Below are 22,152 nucleotides of genomic sequence, written 5' to 3'. Positions count from 1 at the left end.
CTAAAAGAGTACATTTTAAATATTCTAACCACAGAGAAATAAATATATGAGGTGATTATGTTTCTTAGACTGATTTAATCATTCCACATGCATATCTATATAAAAATATCACATTATCTTCATAAATAGAAATTATTTGTCAATTAAAACAATTTTTCACAAAAGAGATGCAGAATGGTATCTTATAAGGCATTTCAGAAGTAATCTATAATTTCCTATCTAGATTAGAGAGTATCTATGACAATCATACTAATTATTTTCAGCTCTCTGAAATATTATTAGTCAAACTAAGAAAATACATGATATTACAGGTAAAGTATCATTGTAGTACATAGAAATTTTATGAGATTTTTTTTCTTTTGCTCACTATTTTTCTTCCCACTTATTCTGTGTGAATTTAGGGAATAGAATTCAAATGGATAAGAGGTATAGAGAGGAATGTTTGAGTTTAACATGAATAATAACATAATGATAATGACTTAAGTATTATGATTTCCATGTGTAGAAGTCAGTTACCTATTTTAGGGAACCTGAAGTTTGTGAAATAAGTGAAATGATATGAACCCTTAAGCAAGAATCTGCAATTTCCCAAACTCATTTTTTTTGACAAAAAGTGTTTTCCAATTTAATTTCTTGACAGGTATTTGGTTATTCAGTTTTCTCTGTTGGGGCCACTATAATTCATCAAATTTCTCCCATAATGTTAGAGCCATTGAACTCTAAAAATCTTTTCGATTTGGAAAGTCAATATGATGATGACTTAGGTATCATAATAAGCATTTATTGAATAGATGTAATTGGCTGGTATGTGATAATATTTGCCACCCAATCTCATAATATATTCATCATAATCATATGAAATAGGTACTATATTGTCACAAATTACAGATGAAAAGACGAAGGCCCAGTGAAGTTGAGAAGGGCAGAAAATCAGCTGAGGTTATGTTCCATGTTGGTAAAGAAAATTATAACATGCTTCTCACTGTAGTGTAGACAGGACGTAATCTCTTATCAAGGCTTTACCAACTACTGGTGATATATTTGCCTATTCATAGGCTTGTTTCAATGTTTTTCTTTTCCTCTACAATCACTTTTCAAAGACAAGAAAATAATTCTGCCACCTAGTGGTCAGTTCTGCTGCCTTTTCTGATCATTCCTCATTAAAATATTTAGTCAACTTGGATATGTTTAGGTCAGTTTTCACATAAAGAAGTATGAAAATCTCACATTTTAAACCTATTTTAATAAATACAATAAATACAAAAATTCTCCAATAAATCCAAAATCTCTATTCAAAAACACTTTTATTACCCATATTTTGTGGATATGCTAACAAAGGTTACTGAGTTTCTTGATGATCTTTTTTCCTCCATTGTCATTTTTTGCACTTTTTCATACCATGTGAAAATAATATTTTCATCTTTTAAAAATGTTTTTATTTGATGGATGGTCAAATCTTGTACTGATTAGAATACATTAAAACATTTTAACAAATTATGCAATTTTTTTTGTCTGTACAACAGGATTTGTTTGTGTCATATACCAGCTATGCTATAGGTCCAACCACTGAATTCAGTTTGCAACACTAGTAATTGTCTAACATAGAAAGATGTATTGCTCTCACTTCATTTTATCATATGCTTATTTTTGGAATGTTTACTTACAATGATGACAATGCTGATGATATCAGTCCCTTATATCATTTATGCTAATCACTGCATAAATCACTGCATATGATGTAAGAGTTACTATTCTAGAGACTTTATATGTAACAACTCATTTAATACTCCAAACATTCCTATGAGAAAGGTATTCTTATTACCTGTCCCATACCTCTATTGCCTCTTCATTTAAAAACAAGGAAGGCATAGGGAGACTAAGGTGCATCTCATTCTCCTTGGATGATCTCATTCCAGAGTATTTCCCCTTTAGCCACTCTGCTCTACTGCTGCCCAAACCAAATATTACCACTTTATAAAAGTGACCACAGAAGCAAATCAGAGAGTATTATTGCAGAGCACATGCTGGGAAATTAAATGGATTACTCATTAATAAAAGGACTTCCTCTTGCACACTATTGTCTTGAGGTGTGGTGAACATTTCTAGTTCATTAAAAATAAAAGGACAAAGTACTATGGGTGGATCTGGAGAATAGACAAAGCAGTGGATTATCAATCTATGAATCAGTCTGTGAATGTGAAAGGTCTGCTCTCCTGGAATAAGATACATTTCTTCTCTCTCTCTTTTTTTCCCGTCCCTTGTAGTAAACAAGAAGAAAAAGGAAAAGCAAAAGATAAAAGGGAAGCTGCAAAGGTAATTTTCTCAGAAATGCTGATTCTGTGCCTTGGCAATTTTTCTTTACAGTAACATTCTAGTTATCTCGTTATCATAAATTGTTTCTGTTTGTTTCATGTCTGAAATAAACTAAGAAAACTCGTATCCTTTAAAAAAGAAAGAGAAGTCTTTATGAAATTTTTCTAATACCAATTTTACTTCATAATTATTCAAATTTTGAGGTTCATTTTTATAAAAAATGAGTATTCTAAGGTTAGAGGGAGACCTAAACCCCAAACTGATAACAATGTCCTATGTAAGAATGGTGAAGTAACCTTAGAACCATTCACAGACATTCACTCCTACAGCAGCAACAGAGAGAATAACACAGAGATTGTAGACAGCACACTTATCAGGGACCTCAATATAGATCATGTCCATACCTTCACAGAATTGTGAAGCCTAGAAGAGCAATAACAGAGAATGTACTCCATATACACTGCTGCATACAACATATCTGACCCACTGGACGGACCCCACTATTGTGAGATCTACAGAGAAAGTGGGATCCTCAAGCACTAACACAATAAAGTGTCAAGATACACTATCACCACAGAAACAATAAGGAATCTATGCTACAAAACCCCCTTGGAAATATATTCATAATAACCTGATGCTCTGGAACATTTCATCAAGAGAGAGCTATGCCCTAAAGGGGCCTTCACATAATAGTGGAAGAGAAATCCATCCCAACAGATGCACATATACCAACTTAAGACTATAAGAATATGGAAATGAAACAAAACAAGAGACTGTGTCACCATAAGGCTCACAATTCACCAGTAACTTATTCCAAAGATTAAGTGGATGAAACAGAAGATAAAGAATTTAAAGAATGATTATAAAAGTGACCAATGAAACAGAGAACACAGAAAATTGTGTGAAAAAAATAAGGAAACAAATATAGGATATAAATGAGAAATTCAGTTAAGAAATAGAAATATTGACAAAGACCCGAGCAGGTATCTTAGAAATGAAAGGCACAATCAATGAAATAAAAAATTTAGTTGAAAGTCTCTTCAACAGATTAGACCTGGTAGAAGACAAAAATCTCAGTTTGAAGACAAGTTGGCTGACTTTGAATAAACAGATAAAATTACAACAACAGGATGGTGGGAAGATGGCATAATAGATGAAGTCCTGTTTCTGGCTGTTCTGTGGCATGAAACCAAGAAAGCAGACAGGCAGCTTCTCCACCAGGTCTCTCCTAGATGGAATACAATATCTCAGAGAGTGTGAGAAGACCCCTATACAGTGGATTTTTGCAGAAATCACCAGCATTAAGACCACCCGCACAGAAATCAGAGCCTCTGGGCTCAAGTAAGTCTGTGGACTCCAGACCCAAAGCCCACAGTTCTAGCTCAAGCATGGCTTACAAGCGACTTAGCAGAACCAACTATCACCACCTCTGCAGAACTCCAGACTGCACTTTGCTCCCACGCAAGTCACTCGGCTGCTACTTATCCACAGCACAAGGCCATTGCCCAGCTCCCCCCACATCATCAGACACCCTGGCGCTGGAATCAGTCCAACTCCATGTTGGAAAATATTCCTCACCATTTTGTGGTGGGTGTGGCTATCAGAATGGTTCGCCATTTGAGCAGGTACCTGATTTCCAATCCACCCCCCTCCCCAGTGCCAATAACTCAGCACAGTGGCCACCCAACACAAACACATCTCTCAGTTGGACAGGAGTGCAGTGTGAACAGGGCGCCACCCACCTAGTGTGAGCTTGGGGGTGAGAGGTCCCGCAGTTGGGATCTAATAAGTAAGAGAGGGGAGGGGGTTAAAGTCTGGAGCATAACAGATCAAGATCTGGGAAATCTCCAGGCAAGAGAGGGAGAAGACACCAGGGGCTCAAGTCAGACTAGTGGTCACAAAAAAAAGACCTGTGATGCGCTATTTCTCTGCTGGGACTGGTGGGCAGCACTCCCTGCTTTCAGGCGCTCCCCAACAGGCCCAGTCTTCTCACCCTGGTTACCTACACCATCCTGAGGGCACAGTCACCAGCTTAAAACAGACAACTTCACCTACAGGATGAGAATAGAAGCAGGAAAGAAATGAGTATTGTTTCTTCTTCTTCTTCTTCTTCTTCTTCTTCTTCTTCTTCTTCTTCTTCTTCTTCTTCTTCTTCTTCTTCCTCTTCTACCCTTCTAGTCTCTGTCCCTCACATCCCCAACATACATAAAACCAAGAACTTTGCATGAAATAGGACTTTGAGGACAGAGTCACCTGAATAATATAGAGTAATTGCAAAAGCCCTTTTTTCTCTTTCTTTTTTCCTTTTTTTTTTATCTCTTTCTTCTTCCTTCACCCTCCAAATTTTACTATTTTTACATCCTGTATTTTTCTAAATACATAAAACAAATACTCTACTTTCTTCCTATGTAATTGTTACCCCAAATAATTTCCTATCTATTCTCCTGCTACTAACCCTCTTCACTAGATTTCTCCTTCACATTTCCTAAGATATATTAACTGTCTACCCTCACATCTTTTCCCCTCAGCATATCATTCTATGCCTGACCCCCAGTTCATTTTCCACTGCTAGAAACTGTAAACCATTTTATGAAACTACTGATGATATTTTAAATAATAATTGAATCCAACATTTCTGGACATTGAGACTAAACTGTAAATGTCTCAATATCAACAATTTGTTCATAGGTGATGTATTGTTGATATTGGAATCAGTTAACATTGTTCTTCCCCACAAAGGAGAGATCTTGGAACCCTATAATGGCACTGCAAATCTCCCACAATAAACAAAAGTTAAAACAATAACATACCAGATCCACAGAGCTGCAAAGAAAGACACATGAGCAAAATAAAAAGGGAAGAAAGTATCACAAACAAATCAAAAAAACCTATCATTAGAAGCATTGGCAACTACAGAAGAAAAATTGACAGAGAAAGATTTCAGGATATACATGGTTAAAATGTTTTGAGATCTCAAAGAAGACATTGAAAACAAATACAGGCAGTGAGAGCTACATAAACAACTGCAAGAAGCAAAAGATCACTTCAAAAGGGAGAGGTTAAAAAAAAACAGAAATACTTGAAATGAAAGAAATAATAAACCAAATAAAAACCTCAAATGAAAGCATTACCAACAGAGTAGACCACTTAGAAGACCATATACTATGCCACAAAGCAACTCTTAGCAAATACACAAAAGTAGAAATACTACCATGCATTTTATCAGATCATAATGGAATGAAATTGGAAATCAATGACAAAATAAAAAATAAAAATTTCTCCATTACCTTGAGACTAAACAATATGCTATGAATCAACAATGGGTCACAGAAGACATCAAGGAGGAGATTTAAAAATTCTTAGAGGTAAATGAGACCATAGACACAACATATCGAAATCGCCGGGACACTATGAAAGCAGTACTAAGAAGAAAATTCATTTCATGGAGTTTATTCCTTAAAAGAAGAAAAAGTCAACAAATAAATGACCTTACACTACATCTCAAAGCCCTAGAAAAAGAAGAAAAAATCAGCAAAAGCAGTAGAAAGCAAGAAATAATTAAAATTAGAGCCGAAATCAATGAAAACAAAGCAAAAAATAATTGAAAAAATTGATAAAACAATTTATTTATTGAAAAAAATAAATAAAATTGACAGACCCTTAGCCATGCAAACAAAGAGAAGGAGGGAGAGAACTCAAATTACCAGCATACATGATGAAAAAGGTAATATCACAACAGACACTACAGAAATACATAAGATAATTAGAAATTGTTTTGAAATCTTATTCTCCAATAAAATAGAAGATATTGAAGGCATCGACAAAATTCTTAAATCATACAATTTGCCCAGATTGAGTCAGGAAGATATACACAATTTAAACAGACCAATATCAAGTGAGGAAATAGAAGAAGCCATCAGAAGCCTATCAACCAAGAAAAGTCCAGGACTGGATGGATACACAGCCAAGTTCTACAAGTCCTTTAAAGAAGAACTAATACCAATACTCTTCAATTTATTTCAGGAAATAGAAAAAGAGGCAGTAATTCCAAACTCAATTCTATGAGGCCAATATCACCTTATCCCAAAACCAGGCAAAGACACATCAAAGAAAGAAAACTTCAGAACAATATCTCTAATGAACATAGATGCAAATTTCTCAATAAAATTCTGGAAAATTGAATTAAAAAGCATATCAAAAGATTGTGCACTATGATCAAGTGGGATTCATCCCAGAGATGCAAGGTTGGTTCAACATATGGAAATCAATAAATGTAATTCATTACATTAATAGACTTAAAGATAAGAATCATATGATCATCTCAATAGATGCAGAAAAAGCATTTGACAAAATAAAGCACGCCTTTATGTTCAAAATACTCGAAAAACTAGGGATAACAGGAACATATCTCAATATCATAAAGGCTATCTACGCTAAGCCTCAGGCCAGCATCATTCTAAACAGAGAAAAATTGAAAGCATTCCCTCTAAAAACTGGAACAAGACAGGATGCCCTCTTTTACCACTTCTATTCAACATAGTTCTTGAAACACTGGCCAGAGCAATTAGATAGAGGAAATAAATAAAAGGGATATGTATAGGAAAAGAAGAACTTATATTAGAACTATTTGCTGATGATATGATTATATACCTAGAAGATCCAAAAAAATTTCACCAGATAACTTCTAGAACTAGTAAATGAATTCAGCAAAATAGCAGGATATAAAATCAACACCCATAAATCAAAGTCATTTCTATATCAGTGACAAATCCTCTGAGAAGGAAATGAGGGAAACTACCCCATTCACAATAACCTTAAAAAAAAAAGATACTTGGGAATCAACTTAACAAAAGAGGAGAAATATCTGTACAATGAAAACTACAGAATCTTAAAGACAGAAATCAAAGAAGACTTTAGAAGATGGAAAGATCTACCTTATTCTTGGATAGGTAGAATTGATACTATCAAAATAACCATACTACCAAAAGCACTATACAGATTTAATGCAATTCCGATCAAAATACCAATGACATTCCTCATAGAAATAGAAAAGTCAATCTTGGAATTCATCTGGAAAAATAAGAGACCCAGAATAGCTAAAGCAATCCTTAGCAGGAAGAATGAAGCAGGTGGCATCACTATACCAGACCTTAAACTATACTACAGTGGAGTAGGAACAAAAACAGCATGGTATTGGCACCAAAACAGACTGGTAAGACCAATGGTACAGAATAGAGGACACAGAGACTAACCCACAAAATTACAACTATTTTATACTAGACAAAGATGCCAAAAACATGTACTACAGAAAGGACAGCATCTTCGACAAATGGTGCTGGGAAAACTAGAAATCCATATGAAACAAAATGAAATTAAACTCATATCTCTCACCATGCACAAAACTGAACTCAAAATGGATCAAGGACCTAGAAATTAAACCAGAGACTCTGCTTCTAATAGAAGAAAAAGTAGGCCCTAATCTTCATCATGTGGGATTAGGCCCCAACTTCATTAATAAGACTCCTATAGCACAAGAATTTAAACCAAGAATCAATAAATGGGATGGAATCAAACTAAAAAGTTTCTTCTCAGCAAAATAAACAATCTGTGAGGTGAACAGATAGCCTACATCCTGGGAGAAAATTTTTACCCCTCACACATAAGATAGAGCACTAATCTCTAGGGTATAGAAAGAACTCAAAAAGTTAAGTAACGAAAAAATAAATAACCCAATCAACAAATGGGCCAAGGATCAGAACAGACATTTCTGAGAAGTGAATATACAATCAATCAACAAATATATGAAAAAATGTTCATGATCTCTAGGAATCAGAGAAATGCAAATCAAAACTAGTATAAGATATCATCTCACTCCAGTCAGAATGGCAGCTATTATGAAGACAAACAACAATAAGTGTTGGCCAGGATGTGAGGAAAAAAGGTACACTCAGACATTTCTGGTGGGACTGCAAATTGGTGCAGCCAATATAGAAAGCAGTATGAAGATTCCTTGGAAATCTGGGAATGGAACCACCATTTGACTCCAGCTATTCCTCTCCTCAGACTATACCCAAAGGACTTAAAAACAGCATACTACAGGGACACAGACACATCAATATTTATAGCAGCACAATTCACAATAGCTAAACTGTGGAGCCAACCTAGATGCCCTTCAGTGGATGAGTGGATAAAAAAAATGTGGCATATATACACAATGGAATTTTACTCAGTAATAAAAGACAATAAATTCATGGCATTTTCAGGTAAATGGATGGTATTGGAGAAGATAATGCTAAGTGAAGTTAGCCAAGCCCCCAAAAAACAAATACCGAATGTTTTCTCTGATATAAGGAGGCTAACTCATAGTGGGGTAGGAAGGGGGAGCATGGGAGGAATACATGGATTTCAGATAGGGAAGAGGGGAGGGAGGGAAAGGGAGGAGGCAGGGGATTAGCAAGGATGGTGGTGGAATGTGATGGACAGCTACTAGGAGCCACAGCAAATAATATGATGCATGGCACCTTTGGTTGTAAAGTGACGCCAGCTAGCCACTGAGATGATATGATTATGTTAAGATTTACATTCATATGGAAATTGGGCTCCTGCTGTTCACCTTGGCCTGCTACCTGACTCATGTTAAGGGACTCTTGGAGAGTTCCCATTGGTTGGGGAAGGATAGTAGGAGGAAATGCCAGGGGAGGTCCGGCCCCGGTTCGGGAGACACACGGTTCCCTTAGACGCCCGCGTGGGAGGACTGGGTTTGGCTTGCCGGCGCCTACGGAGTATTGGCGGCTTTTTCAAAAATAAAGTTTTGTTCCTGCTTGAGTGGCTCGTGATTCTGTGCCCAGCCAAGACTGCGGCAGACAGCATTATCCAAAGTACATGTATGAAGACATGAATTGGGTGTCAACTTACTTTATATACAAACAGAGATATGAAACTTGTGGTATATATGAGTAATAAGAATTATAATGCAAAAAAGTACATGTATAAAGACATGAATTGGCGTGAACATACTTGATATACAAAGATATTAAAAGTTGTGCTCTATATGTGTAATAAGAATTGTGATTCATTCCACTGTATGTAATTTTAAAAAATCAATTAAGTAAGAAAAATTAAAACAACAAATAAGAAACTATGATTAGGTACATAACTCTGGGACAATATTAAGAAACCAAACTTAAGAATAATTGGCCTTCAAGAAGGAGAGGAAATTCAGACTAATGGCATTAATTACCTTTCCAGTGAAATAATAGCAGAAAACTTTTCTGAATCTTGGGAATGAGATGGACATCTATATATGGGAAGCACTTAGAACCCACAATAAACAAGCTTGCTGGTTTCACACAGTAACCTTATACACAATTTGCCTTTAATTCTATTTTTAAAGAACAACTACAAAAGTCTGAACCTAACCATTAGTTGGGAAAGGTTGATACCAACTCTTTTTTTTAATAACTATGTTTTTCTTAGCTACAAGTGTTTCTTGTGGTAATTTAAAACTAAAAATCTGTTTCATCTATTATATTTGATCATTTTCCAAGGCCTCTTTGATATTCCCAATGTTCCTCACCCATTTTCTCCTTCTCTCCTCTCCTGTTGTACCCTCCTGATTTAAATCCTCATTCCCCATCCCTGGACAGGGTTTCACTCTAGGAAAGATGTCACTTTCTCTAGGGATCATATCTATAAAGATGGGCATGCTAGTGTTTCCTCTTCTTGGCTTGCTAAAGACAAACCTTGACTCAGCAATTCTCTCTCACCTCTAGGAAGGCTTCCCTATAGGCCTATTGACTCTCCTCACCATGGTTTTTCATAACTCTTACAGATAGATTGAAATATATGTCACGACACAAACATGCATGTTTTCTGTTGAACTCTGCCCAACTCGTCAGCCTGATTCTGCACCATAATTACAGGCATCCTCAGGAGGATGATGGTGATGGTTACAGATCTGATGTAACACCAGGGCAATTTTGAGTGTATGACTGGAGCTTTGTACTTCTTTACTGATTTATTGCTATATGTCATAACTTTTCCTCACTTTGTCTATACTGCCATGAATGACTTGTTCCTCATAGGTAAAAAGGATAGAAAACTGACCTGAGAAAATATTTTCTTCATTTTCCAGGAAATCTGCAGCGAATTCCGGAACTACGTGAGAAATGGACTGCTCATATGCACCAGGGAGCACAACCCTGTTTTTGGCCCAGATGGCCAAATTCACGGAAACAAGTGTTCCATGTGTTCTAGTGTGTTGTAGGTATCCACCCAGGCTCTCCCTCTGACTCTCTTCATCACTGTTCACCTTGAGCCTCAGATTCCTCCTACATCTGTAGTATATCTACCATGGACTGTCAACTAGAAAATCTTACAAACACATGGAAAAGACATTAAGTGCTACCGAAGTACACAGTGACAGTGTTATTCTCAAGGCAGTCTTCCTTCTATCTTCTAGTTAAGTCAAAGGAAAAGTCTCCCTTTAGTGTTGATATGTTTTTAACACTTGACACTCTTTATTTATGACAAAAAGGGGGCAGAAATTTCATGGTCTGGATTGCATGCTCCTTTTGGTCCCTCTACCTCCTCTGGTATATTACCACTCTGTGAGTATATTCAGATGTGGGTTAAGGTAATCCAATTGAATAGACGTGTGTGGGGCTGAGACATAAAGATTGTTATAATAACCTGAAGAAGACAGAGAAGTGGAATAGAGAGGATTGTGTCTACCCTTTCAGGGAAGGTGCTAGACACAGATGAAATGCACACTTTGAAAAGTGTATTAGTGTGGTGGGAAACCCCTGAGAGTCAGGTTCATGTGCCACATTTGTACTGAAATGTTAAGTCAGGTCAGAGCTTGCTAGGCCTTTCTGTTTGTTCCTACTATGGATAAACCTGAGGGCTGGAGCTCCACTGTGTGGGGCAATATAGAAGCTGAGTTTTATCAATTCTAATTCCTTCCTTGTTAGACTGCCAATTCCCTCTTGAACATCACTCTAAAATAAATGTGGAGAAAAATATTTAAATGTCTGTTTAAAGATACAACAAACAACAACAAAATAATAGTTTCCAATTACAGAGGTCTTACCTTAAGTTTATGCAGGTAATTTCTTAAAAGGAGAGATTGACAGAGTGAAGCATTAGATTAAATAGTGACAGGGAGGAAAAGAAATAGGATTTTTCCTCTCATCTATTCCACTTGCTTGTGCTGTGGTAATAACCAGAGGTGGTAAATACTTTCAATGTCTAGCATGACATGCTACATAAAGTCATGCCTATTTCATAGTTTGAGCATCGGCTTAGGCACACAGTAAGAATTTAATACATGTTAATTAACTTCAGATTTTGTCTGAGATTACTTCCAATCTGAAAATTCTCTGATTCTTTCTCATATGTTTTCTTCAACCACTCTCATTTAGCCAAGCAGAAGAAGAGGAAAAGAAAAAGAGTGAAAGTACGTCAAGAAATAAAAGACAATCTGCTTCCTTTGAGGTGAGCTACCCTTTCTAATAAGTCAGAGGCATATGGACCTGGGGATGCACAGGTGGCATTAGAGAACACATGAATTCCCTGAAACCCTATGAAACCTTTGTACAGCTGTTGTTTTTGTGTGTTTGCATCTGTGCATGTACAGATGTGATTTTCTTGCTTGAGGATCCATTGATATCCATGCCTTCAAAGTTGAGAAGTATCCTAAAATAGGCCAACAGTTGACCTCCAGTTTAAAAAATAAAAGGCTAAATTTCACTCATTCTTGCAAATCAGATCTAAACTTTGTTTAACACCTCCAACTTTCCTCCTTGATTTCTTTAGAAGTTATGTAGTGAATACCGCAAATCCTGGAAGAATGGCCAACTTATTTGCACCAGAGAGAATGACCCCATTCAGGGCCCAGATGGGAAAATGCATGGCAACACCTGCTCCATGTGTCAGGCCTTCTTGTGAGTAGAGCATTGCCAGGGAGCTTGGGAAATGCTCTGGGAAATTATTTTTTATGGAAATAATGCATTTTCTTCTTCAATGTAGAATTCAGTTTGAATGCCATATTTAAAAGTACCAACAAATCATAAAAGCAAATGGAGAACTTTCAGACTATAAGTGCATAAGAGATACAGCATAAGCAAGATGTAAAAGTGAACTAGTGTGTGATCTGATATATTTATGATATCTCAAATACTTAACATATAGAAATAGACAGAGTCCAGGGTTGGGAAGGGATGGGTGTTGGAAATGAGGAAATCTGAACTAGAGGATCTGATTTCAATTAAGAGGCATGCTTTTTGAGATCTTTTGCACAATATGGAGACTGTAGTTAATAATATGTCATGTATTTCAGAAGAGCTAAAAGAGTACATTCTAAATATTCTAATCACAGAGAGATAAATAAATCATTCCACATATTTATCTGTATAAAAATATCACATTATCCTCATGAACAGAAGTTATTTGTCAAAACAATTTTTCACAAAAGAGATGCCGAATGGTATCTTATAAGGCATTTCAGAAGTAATTTATAATTTTCCATCCAGATTGGAGATTAGTCTATGATAATCATACTAATTATTTTCAACTCTATGAAATATTATTAGTCAAATTAAGAAAATACATAATATTACAAGTAAAGTATCATTGTACTACATGGAAATTTTATGAGATTTTTTTCTTTTGCTCACTATTTTTCTTCCCACCAATTCTGTGTGAATTTAGGGAATAGAAATAAAATGGATAAGGGGTATAGAGAGGAAGATTTGGGTTTAACATGAATAGTAACATAAAGATAATGACTTAAGGATAATGATTTCCATGTGTAGAAATTGGTTACCTATTTTAGGGAACCTGAAGTTTGTGAAAAAAGTAAAATGATATGGACCCTTAAACAAGAATCTACAATTTTCCCTAACTCATGTTTTGACTAAAAGTATTTCCCAATTTACTTTCTCAACATTAAAGTTTATGAGGATAATGTGATATTTTTATACAGATATACATGTGGAATGATTTATTCAGCCTAAGAAACATAATCACCTCATATATTTATCTCTCTGTGATTAAATTTAGAATATTTAAAATATACTCTTTTAGCTCTTTTGAAATACATGATATATTATTAATTACAGTCTACATATTGTGCAAAAGATCTCAAAAAGTCTTCTCTGTTGGATGAGGGATAGGGGCAATCTAATTCATCAGATTTCTCCCATAATGTTAGAGCCATTGAACTCTAAAAATCTTTTCTATTTGGAAAGTCAATATGATGATGACTTAGGTATCATAATAAGCATTTATTGAATAGATGTAATTGTCTGGTGTATGATAAGATTTGCCACATTATCTCATTTAATTTTCATCATAATCATATGAAATGGGTTCTATATTATCACAAGTTACAAATGAAAAGACGAAGGCCCAGTGAAATTAAGAGTGGCAGAAACTCAGCTGAGTTTATGTTTTATGTTGGTAAAAAAATTATAAAATGCTTCTCACTGTAGTGTAGACAGGACGTAATCTCTTATCAAGGCTTTACCAACTACTGGTGATATATTTGCCTATAGATAGGCTTCTTTCAATCTGTTTTTCTTTTTCTCTACATTTTTTAAAGACAAGGAAATAATTCTGCCACCTAGTGGTCAGTTCTGCTGCCTTTTCTGATCATTCCTCATTAAAATATTTATTCAACTTGGTTTTGTTTAGATCAGTTTTCACATAAAGAAGTATGAAAAACACATTTTAAACCTATTTTAATAAATACAATAAATACAAAAATTCTCCAATAAATCCAAAATCTCTATTCAAAAACACTTTTATTACCCATATTTTGTGGATATGCTAACAAAGGTTACTGAGTTTCTTGATGATCTTTTTTCCTCCATTGTCATTTTTTGCACTTTTTCATACCATGTGAAAATAATCTTTTCATCTTTTAAAAATGTTTTAATTTGATGGATGTTCAAATCTTGTATTGATTAGAAATCATTAAAACATTTTAACAAATTATGCAATTTTTTTCTCTATACAGCAGGATTTATTTGTGTCATATACCAGCTATGCTGTAGGTCCAACCACTAAATTCAGTTTGCAACACTAGTAATTGTCCAACATAGAAAGATCTATTGCTCTCACTTCATTTTATCATATGCCTATTTTTGGAATGTTTACTTACAATGATGATAATGCTGATGATATCAGTCCCTTATATAATTCATGCTAATCACTTCATGATGTAAGAGGTACTGTTCTAGTGACCTTAAATGTACCAACTCATTTAATACTCCATGCATTCTTATGAGAAAGGTATTCTTACTACCTGTCCTATATCTCTATTGCTCTTCATTTAAAAACAAGGAAGGCATAGGGAGACTAAGGTGCATCTCATTTTCCTAGGATGATCTCAGTCCAGAGTATTTCCCCTTAACCACTCTGCATTATTGCTGCCCAAACCAAATATTACCACTTTATATAAGTGTCCACAGAAGCAAATCAGAGAATATTACTGCAGTGCACATGCTGGGAAGTTAAATGGATTACTCATTGATAAAGGGACTTCCTCTTAAACACTATTGTCTTCAGGTGTGGTGAACCTTTATAGTTGATTATAAATACAATGACAAAGTACTATGGGTGGATCTTGAGAATAATCAAAGCAGTGACTGATCAATCTATAAATGTGAAAGATCTGCTCTCCTGGAATAAGATTCATTTCTTCTCTTTCTCTATTTTCCTGTCCCTTGTAGTAAACAAGAAGAAAAATCAACAGAAAAAGAAAAAAGGGAAGCTGCAAAGGTAATTTTCTCAGAAATGCCGACTTTGTTTCTTGGCAATTTTTCTATATAATAGAATTCTAGTTATCTCATTAGCATAATTTTTTTGTTTGTTTCATGTCTGAAATAAACTAAGAAAACTCTTATCCTTTAAAAAAAGAAAGGGAAGTCTTTATGAAATTTTTCTAATATCAATTTTGCTTTATGATTATTCAAATTTTGAGGTTAATTTTTATAAAAAATATTGAATATTCAAAGGATAGGAAGAGACCTAAACCCCAAACTGATAACTATGTCCCAACTAAGAATGGTGAGGTGGCCTTAGAACCACTCACAGACATTCACTCCTACAGCAGCAGTAGAGAGAAGTAACACAGAGACTGCAGACACAACACCTATAAGGAACCTTAATATAGATCATGTCTGTACCCTGTTACAACAGAATTGTGAAGCATAGAAGAGCAATAACAGAGAATGTACTCTATATACACTGCTGCATACAACATCTGACCCACTGGATGGACCCCACTATTGTGAGATCTACAGAGAAAGTGGAATCCTCGAGCACTAACATAACAAGTGTCAAGATACACTATCACCACAGAAACCATAGGAATCTACAAAACCCCCTTGGAAGAATATTCATAATAACCTGATGCTCTGGAACATTTCATCAAGAGAGAGCTATGCCCTAAAGGGGTCTTCACATAATAGTGGAAGAGAAATCCATCCCAACAGATGAACAAATACCAATATAGGAATACAAGAATTATGAAAATGAAACAAGAGAATGTGTCACCATAAGGCTCATAATTTACCAGCAACTTTTTCCAAAGATTGAGTGGATGAAACATAAGATAAAGAATTTAAAGAATGATTATAAAAGTGACCAACGAACCAGAGAACACAGAAAATTATGTGAAAAAAAATAAGGAAACAAGTATAGGATATGAATGAGAAATTCAATTAAGAAATAGAAATGTTGAGGAAGACCTGGACAGATGTCTTAGAAATGAAAGGCACAATCAATGAAATAAAAAATTCAATTGAAAGTCTCTTCAACAGATTAGATCAGGTAGAAGACAAAATTTCAGTTTGAAGACAAGTTGGCTGACTTTGAATATACAGATAAAATTAAAACAACAGATAAGAAACTATGATTAGGTACATAAATCTGGGACAATATTAAGAAACTGAACTTAAGAATAATTGGCATTCAGGAAGGAGAGGAAATTCAGACTAATGGCATTAATAACCTTTCCAGTGAAATAATGGCAGAAAACTTTTCTGAATCTTGGGAATGAGACGGACATCTATGTATGGGAAGCACTTAGAACCCACAATAAACAAGCTTGCTGGTTTCACACAGTAACCTTATACACAATTTGCATTCAATTCTATTTTTAAAGAACAACTACAAAAGTCTGAACCAAACCATTAGTTGGGAAAGGTTCATAGAACTCTTTTATAATAAATGTTTTTATTAGCTGCAAGGGTTTCTTATCAGTAATTTAAAACTAAAAATCTATTTCATCTATTATATTTGATCATTTTCCAAGGCCTCTTTGATATTCCCAATGTTCCTCACCCATTTTCTCCTTCTCTCCTCTCCTATTGTACCCTCCTGATTTAAATCCTCATTCCCCATCCCTGGACAGGGTTTCACTCTAGGAAAGATGTCACTTTCTCTAGGGATCATATCTATAAAGATGGGCATGCTAGTGTTTCCTCTTCTTGGCTTGCTAAAGACAAACCTTGACTCAGCAATTCTCTCTCACCTCTAGGAAGGCTTCCCTATAGGCCTATTGACTCTCCTCACCATGGTTTTTCATAACTCTTACAGATAGATTGAAATATATGTCACGACACAAACATGCATGTTTTCTGTTGAACTCTGCCCAACTCGTCAGCCTGATTCTGCACCATAATTACAGGCATCCTCAGGAGGATGATGGTGATGGTTACAGATCTGATGTAACACCAGGGCAATTTTGAGTGTATGACTGGAGCTTTGTACTTCTTTACTGATTTATTGCTATATGTCATAACTTTTCCTCACTTTGTCTACACTGCCATGCATGACTTGTTCCTCATAGGTAGAAAGGATAGAAAACTGACCTGAGAAAATATTTTCTTCATTTTCCAGGAAATCTGCAGTGAATTCCGGAACTACGTGAGAAATGGACTGCTCATATGCACCAGGGAGCACAACCCTGTTTTTGGCCCAGATGGCCAAATTCACGGAAACAAGTGTTCCATGTGTTCTAGTGTGTTGTAAGTATCCACCCAGGCTCTCCCTCTGACTCTCTTCATCACTGTTCACCTTGAGCCTCAGATTCCTCCTACATCTGTAGTATATCTACCATGGACTGTCAACTAGAAAATCTTACAAACACATGGAAAAGACATTAAGTGCTACCGAAGTACACAGTGACAGTGTTATTCTCAAGGCAGTCTTCCTTCTATCTTCTAATTAAGTCAAAGGAAGAGTCTCCCTTTAGTGTTGATATGTTTTTAACACTTGACACTCTTTATTTATGACAAAAAGGGGGCAGAAATTTCATGGTCTGGATTGCATGCTCCTTTTGGTCCCTCTACCTCCTCTGGTATATTACCACTCTGTGAGTATATTCAGATGTGGGTTAAGGTAATCCAGTTGAATAGATGTGTGTGGGGCTGAGACATAAGATTGCTATAATAACCTGAAGAAGACAGAGAAGTGGAATAGAGAGGATTGTGTCTACCCTTTCAGGGAAAGCGGTAGACACAGGTGAAATTCACACTTTGAAAAGTGTATTAGTGTGGTGGGAAACCCCTGAGAGTCAGGTTCATGTGCCAGATTTGTACTGAAATATTAAATCAGGTCAGAGCTTGCTAGGCCATTCTGTTTGTTCGTACTATGGATAAACCTGAGGGCTGGAGCTCCACTGTGTGGGGCAATATAGAAGCTGAGTTTTATCAATTCTAATTCCTTCCTTGTTAGACTGCCAATTCCCTCTTGAACATCACTCTAAAATATATGTGGATAAAAATATTTAAATGTCTGTTTAAAGATACAACAAACAACAACAACAACAACAAAATAGTCTCCAATTACAAAGGTCTTATCTTAAGTGTATGCAGGTAATTTCTTAAAAAGAAAGATTGACAGAGTGAAGCATTAGATTAAAGAGTGACTGGGAGGACAAGAAATCAGGATTTTTCTCTCATCTTTTCCATTTGCTGGTGCTATGGTAATAACCAGAGGTGGTAAATACTCACAATGTCCAGCATGATATGACACATGTCAGAGGGAAATGACAAGAGAATGAAAGCATTAGGCTTGTGATCAACCTCAAAAAAGGAGCTGCTGCTGAGCTTGGTGGCACACACCTATAATCTCAGTGGCTGCAAAGGCTGAGGCAGGAGGATCATGAGTTCAAATCCAGGCTCAGCAACTTAGCTAGACCCTAAGCAACTTAGTGAGAACTTGTCTCTAACTAAATAATAAAAAGCACTGGTGATGTGGCTTATCTCTGGTACAAAAAAAAAAAAAGTAGCTGCTTAATCTTACTGAACTAGGATCACTGTTATGATCTCAAACTAAAATTTCTCTATGAACATTAGATCCTCTAAAATAATATTTAAAATTTGTATTTTATGGTAAAACATGTTTTTTAAACATGGTATCTTTTTAAAATACTTTTATTTTGTTTATTATTTATTTTTATGTGATGCTGGGGGTCAAACCCAGTGCCTCACGAGTGCTAGGCTAGTGTTCTACTATTGAGCTACAACCCTAGCCCATAAAACATGTTTTATATGATGATGGGTTTATCATCGAACTTGGCATTACCCTTTGCTCTTGTCCTTGATGTGGTAGTTATTTGTATAGGAAAAGTTTCACAATTAAAAAAAAGTCGAAACAATCGTGGCTTCTTATAGATCACTGATTGAAGTCATAAAATCTATAGACTATAAGATCAACAGAGGGGCATAAGCTGATTAAATTCGTGCTTTTTTATTATTGCTATTTTTTAGAGAGGGGATATAGACTATTTAATTTGTCTGTACATTGGCTAAAACAATAGCACTTGTTGGGGTGGGTATAAGTGTCATAAAGACTGTTTGACTTTCATTCTGAAAGCTCCTCATTCCTTCTTTAAACATGCTACCAAAGTCAGTGGAGAATCATACTCAGCCTGTGATCTTCTATTGCAGCATGCTTGAAGAAGAGGAGAAGAAAAAACATAGCGAAGAAGAAACAGAGAAAGTTGAGGCTGAAAAAGTTAAGAGAGAAGCCGTGGAGGTAGTTGTTTTAAATCATCAGAGTCACATACATATTCAATGTCGTTCTCCCTCAACCTGTCTCCTACCCCACCAGTCCCAGGGTCTTAGTGTCTGCAAAATGAGGAAATATATTGGATCCCGGTGGATTAGAAGACTCCTTTTCTTATATATTAAGCCCAACAGGGCTAATATGCCTGAAGGGCTGTGCCTAGGTCTTTGTCCCTTCTTTCCTTTATCCTTTTCCAGTTTACAAGACCTCATCTCTACTTTTCTCTTACCTCTTACCTGTACTCCCTAGTGTCTATCTTTGATTCTGAGAGAAAAGTAATCATTTAAAAACATTAGGCAAGCCATGTCACCCAAAGGCCTCTCAGCTCAGAGTAAGAACTGAGGTCCTTCTAGTAGCTTACAGGCCAGGCTTGGTCTGATCCCTGTCACATCTCAGACCTCATTTCCTATTGTTCTACATACCGTTCTTCTGCTGGTTTACACTGACCATCTTGTTGCTTTTTGAACATGTCAAGAATCAATTCATGTCTTTCTGTCTTGTAGAATTCATGATATCATGGTTAAAAATCTGAATTCAAACTTGTGCTCTCAGGGTTCAAATCCTTGCTCTGTCTTCTTACAAGTTAAGTTCAGATAGCCAAAATCTATATGTCTTGATTTCCTCATTTATAAAATGAGAATGTTATAATTACTTATAAGAAACTTATCTATGTATAACAGCACAGTGTCTCCCATATCTTTTTAAACATTTTTTAGATCTTGATGCACCTTTATTTTATTCATATATTTATATGTGGTGCTGAGAATTGAACCCACACATACTAGGCAAGTGCTCTACCACTGAGCCACAACCTCAGCCATATCTTAAGTACTCAATATGTAATATCTGTTGTTGCTGTATTTATTGTATTTATCTGTGTAATCTCATTACCCAATAGGATGTGTCACATTGCACTATTCACTAATTATTCAACAACTTTGCCTTCTATATGGCTTTGCTCTTAGGAAATTTCCTTGACTAAATAAAAATTCAGGCTCAGAATATACATTAGTTTCTCCCTAAAGATTTCCCCCACTTGAATAATATATTTAATAACTCTATCATTTATTATGCAAGAAAATGCCTTTATTTTTACAAAATTTGCTTAATTCTTATAATTTCTTTTTTTTCTAAAAAAGTAAACACTTTGTATTAGTTTTCTATGTTTGCTACAACAAATTACCACAACTTGGTGGCTTAAAGCAATGTAAATTTCTTATCTATGATTTTGTAGGATAGAAGTTAGACAAACATACCACTTGGGCTAACATCCAATGTTGGCAGAGCAGCTTGCCTCTCTGGAATCTCTAGGGAAGAATCCATGTCCTGCTCTGTAGCTTCTGGAGGCCATTTGTGTTGCACATGCTTGGACTCCTTCCTCCATCTCAAAGCCAGCAACACTGCATCTCTCTGACTATTCCTCTGTGATCATATCTCACTCTCTATTCTGTCTCATCCTTTCAATTTTAGGGGTTGGTTCTTGAGATGAAGCCCATTAGGGTAACCCAAGATACTCTGTTCATCTAAAGGCCTTTAACCTTATCTTTGTCATGTAAGGTAATCTATTCACTGGTCCCAGGTAGTAGGACTTGGACATATTGGTGAGAGTGAGAGTTATTATTCTGCATACCGCAAATTCCTTTGCAAATTTAAGAGACAATAAATTGTGCTTTATATCTGCCACAGTGCTTGCTTCAGAATAATGTTTGAATTGAAGAGTTTCTAAAGAGATGAATACAACTGCTTTATATTCCAATTAATGTATGGCTTAGGCCACTGAGAAAAAAAATCTTGGCTAATATTCTCCTTCTGCATCATGTTTTCTATGCATTCATTATGCTGTAGGGCATTGTGTTTTAGTTTTCAAAAGGGTAAGTGGAGGAAGGTTTCCAGTGCTTTGTTATCTGATTCCGAAATCATCCTCCTTTTGGCAGAAGCTGTGCAGTGAATACCGTCAGTATGTGAAGGATGGGCGGCTCCCCTGCACCAGAGAGAATGACCCCATTGAGGGCCTGGATGGGAAAATCCACGGCAACACTTGCTCCATGTGTGAGGCCTTCTTGTGAGTAGAGTTCCAGTCACTGCTGCTGCTGAGTGTAGGAGGAAAGCTCCGGTGGGTGAGAGGGTGACACTGCTGGTCTCTCCAGGAGGTAGATAATGAAGGCTGTATAGGCATTGAGTTTGGAGATTTACTATTTTGAGGCTACATACTTAGCACGCTTTTCTCCTAGTGTCCTGAAAAGTACTTGAATTACCATCAAGGAAGGCCCATGTTCTAAGGGCAAATTTCCCTGGACTTAATGGCATAAAAGGGTTAGGCCTTCTCATATCTGCGCACGGGGCACAGTTGTGATTAATCCAAAGGTGTAATCTTTGGGTACTAACAAGTAGAAAAAAGTGTTAACCTCTCATCAATATCCTAATTTATTTTTGAGAGAAGGACAATATCTGTATTTTGTAAAAGAAATGACATAGTGAAAATTTGTTTACTGGTTTGCTATTACATGTGTGTCTTATTTTTTAAGAAATATTAAAAACCATAACCATAGCTGGGCATGGTGGCACATGCCTGTAATCCCAGCTGTAATTCCAGTGGCTCAGGAGGCTGAGGCAGGAGGATTGTGAATTCATAGCCAACCTCAACAAAATTGAGGCACTAAGCAACTCAGTGAGACTGTGTCTCTAAATAAAATACAAAACAGGGCTGGGGATGTGGCTCAGTGGTCAAGTGACACTTGTAACCCCCCCCCCCAAAAAAAA

At 36.0% G+C, this 22,152-nt stretch overlaps 1 protein-coding gene across 1 annotated transcript in view; it reads left to right on the top strand.

The window, feature by feature from the left end:
- Positions 1-22,152, top strand: part of SPINK5 (serine peptidase inhibitor Kazal type 5) — a gene marked incomplete at both ends in the record, with an annotated part of 83,408 nt that overhangs the window by 38,520 nt on the left and 22,736 nt on the right. The window contains 8 exons of the mRNA XM_081303142.1: positions 2,265-2,313; positions 10,448-10,575; positions 11,736-11,808; positions 12,130-12,257; positions 15,048-15,096; positions 17,221-17,348; positions 19,275-19,362; positions 21,327-21,454. Coding sequence (XP_081159268.1) covers positions 2,265-2,313; positions 10,448-10,575; positions 11,736-11,808; positions 12,130-12,257; positions 15,048-15,096; positions 17,221-17,348; positions 19,275-19,362; positions 21,327-21,454 — 771 coding nt within the window. The remainder of the gene's footprint in view (positions 1-2,264; positions 2,314-10,447; positions 10,576-11,735; positions 11,809-12,129; positions 12,258-15,047; positions 15,097-17,220; positions 17,349-19,274; positions 19,363-21,326; positions 21,455-22,152) is intronic.

This window comes from Spermophilus citellus, assembly GCF_964194105.1.
Source record: "Spermophilus citellus genome assembly, chromosome: 1".
NCBI lineage: Eukaryota > Metazoa > Chordata > Mammalia > Rodentia > Sciuridae > Spermophilus > Spermophilus citellus.
Note: the sequence above shows the minus strand (reverse complement) of the source record. Positions and strands in the feature narration are given on the sequence as shown.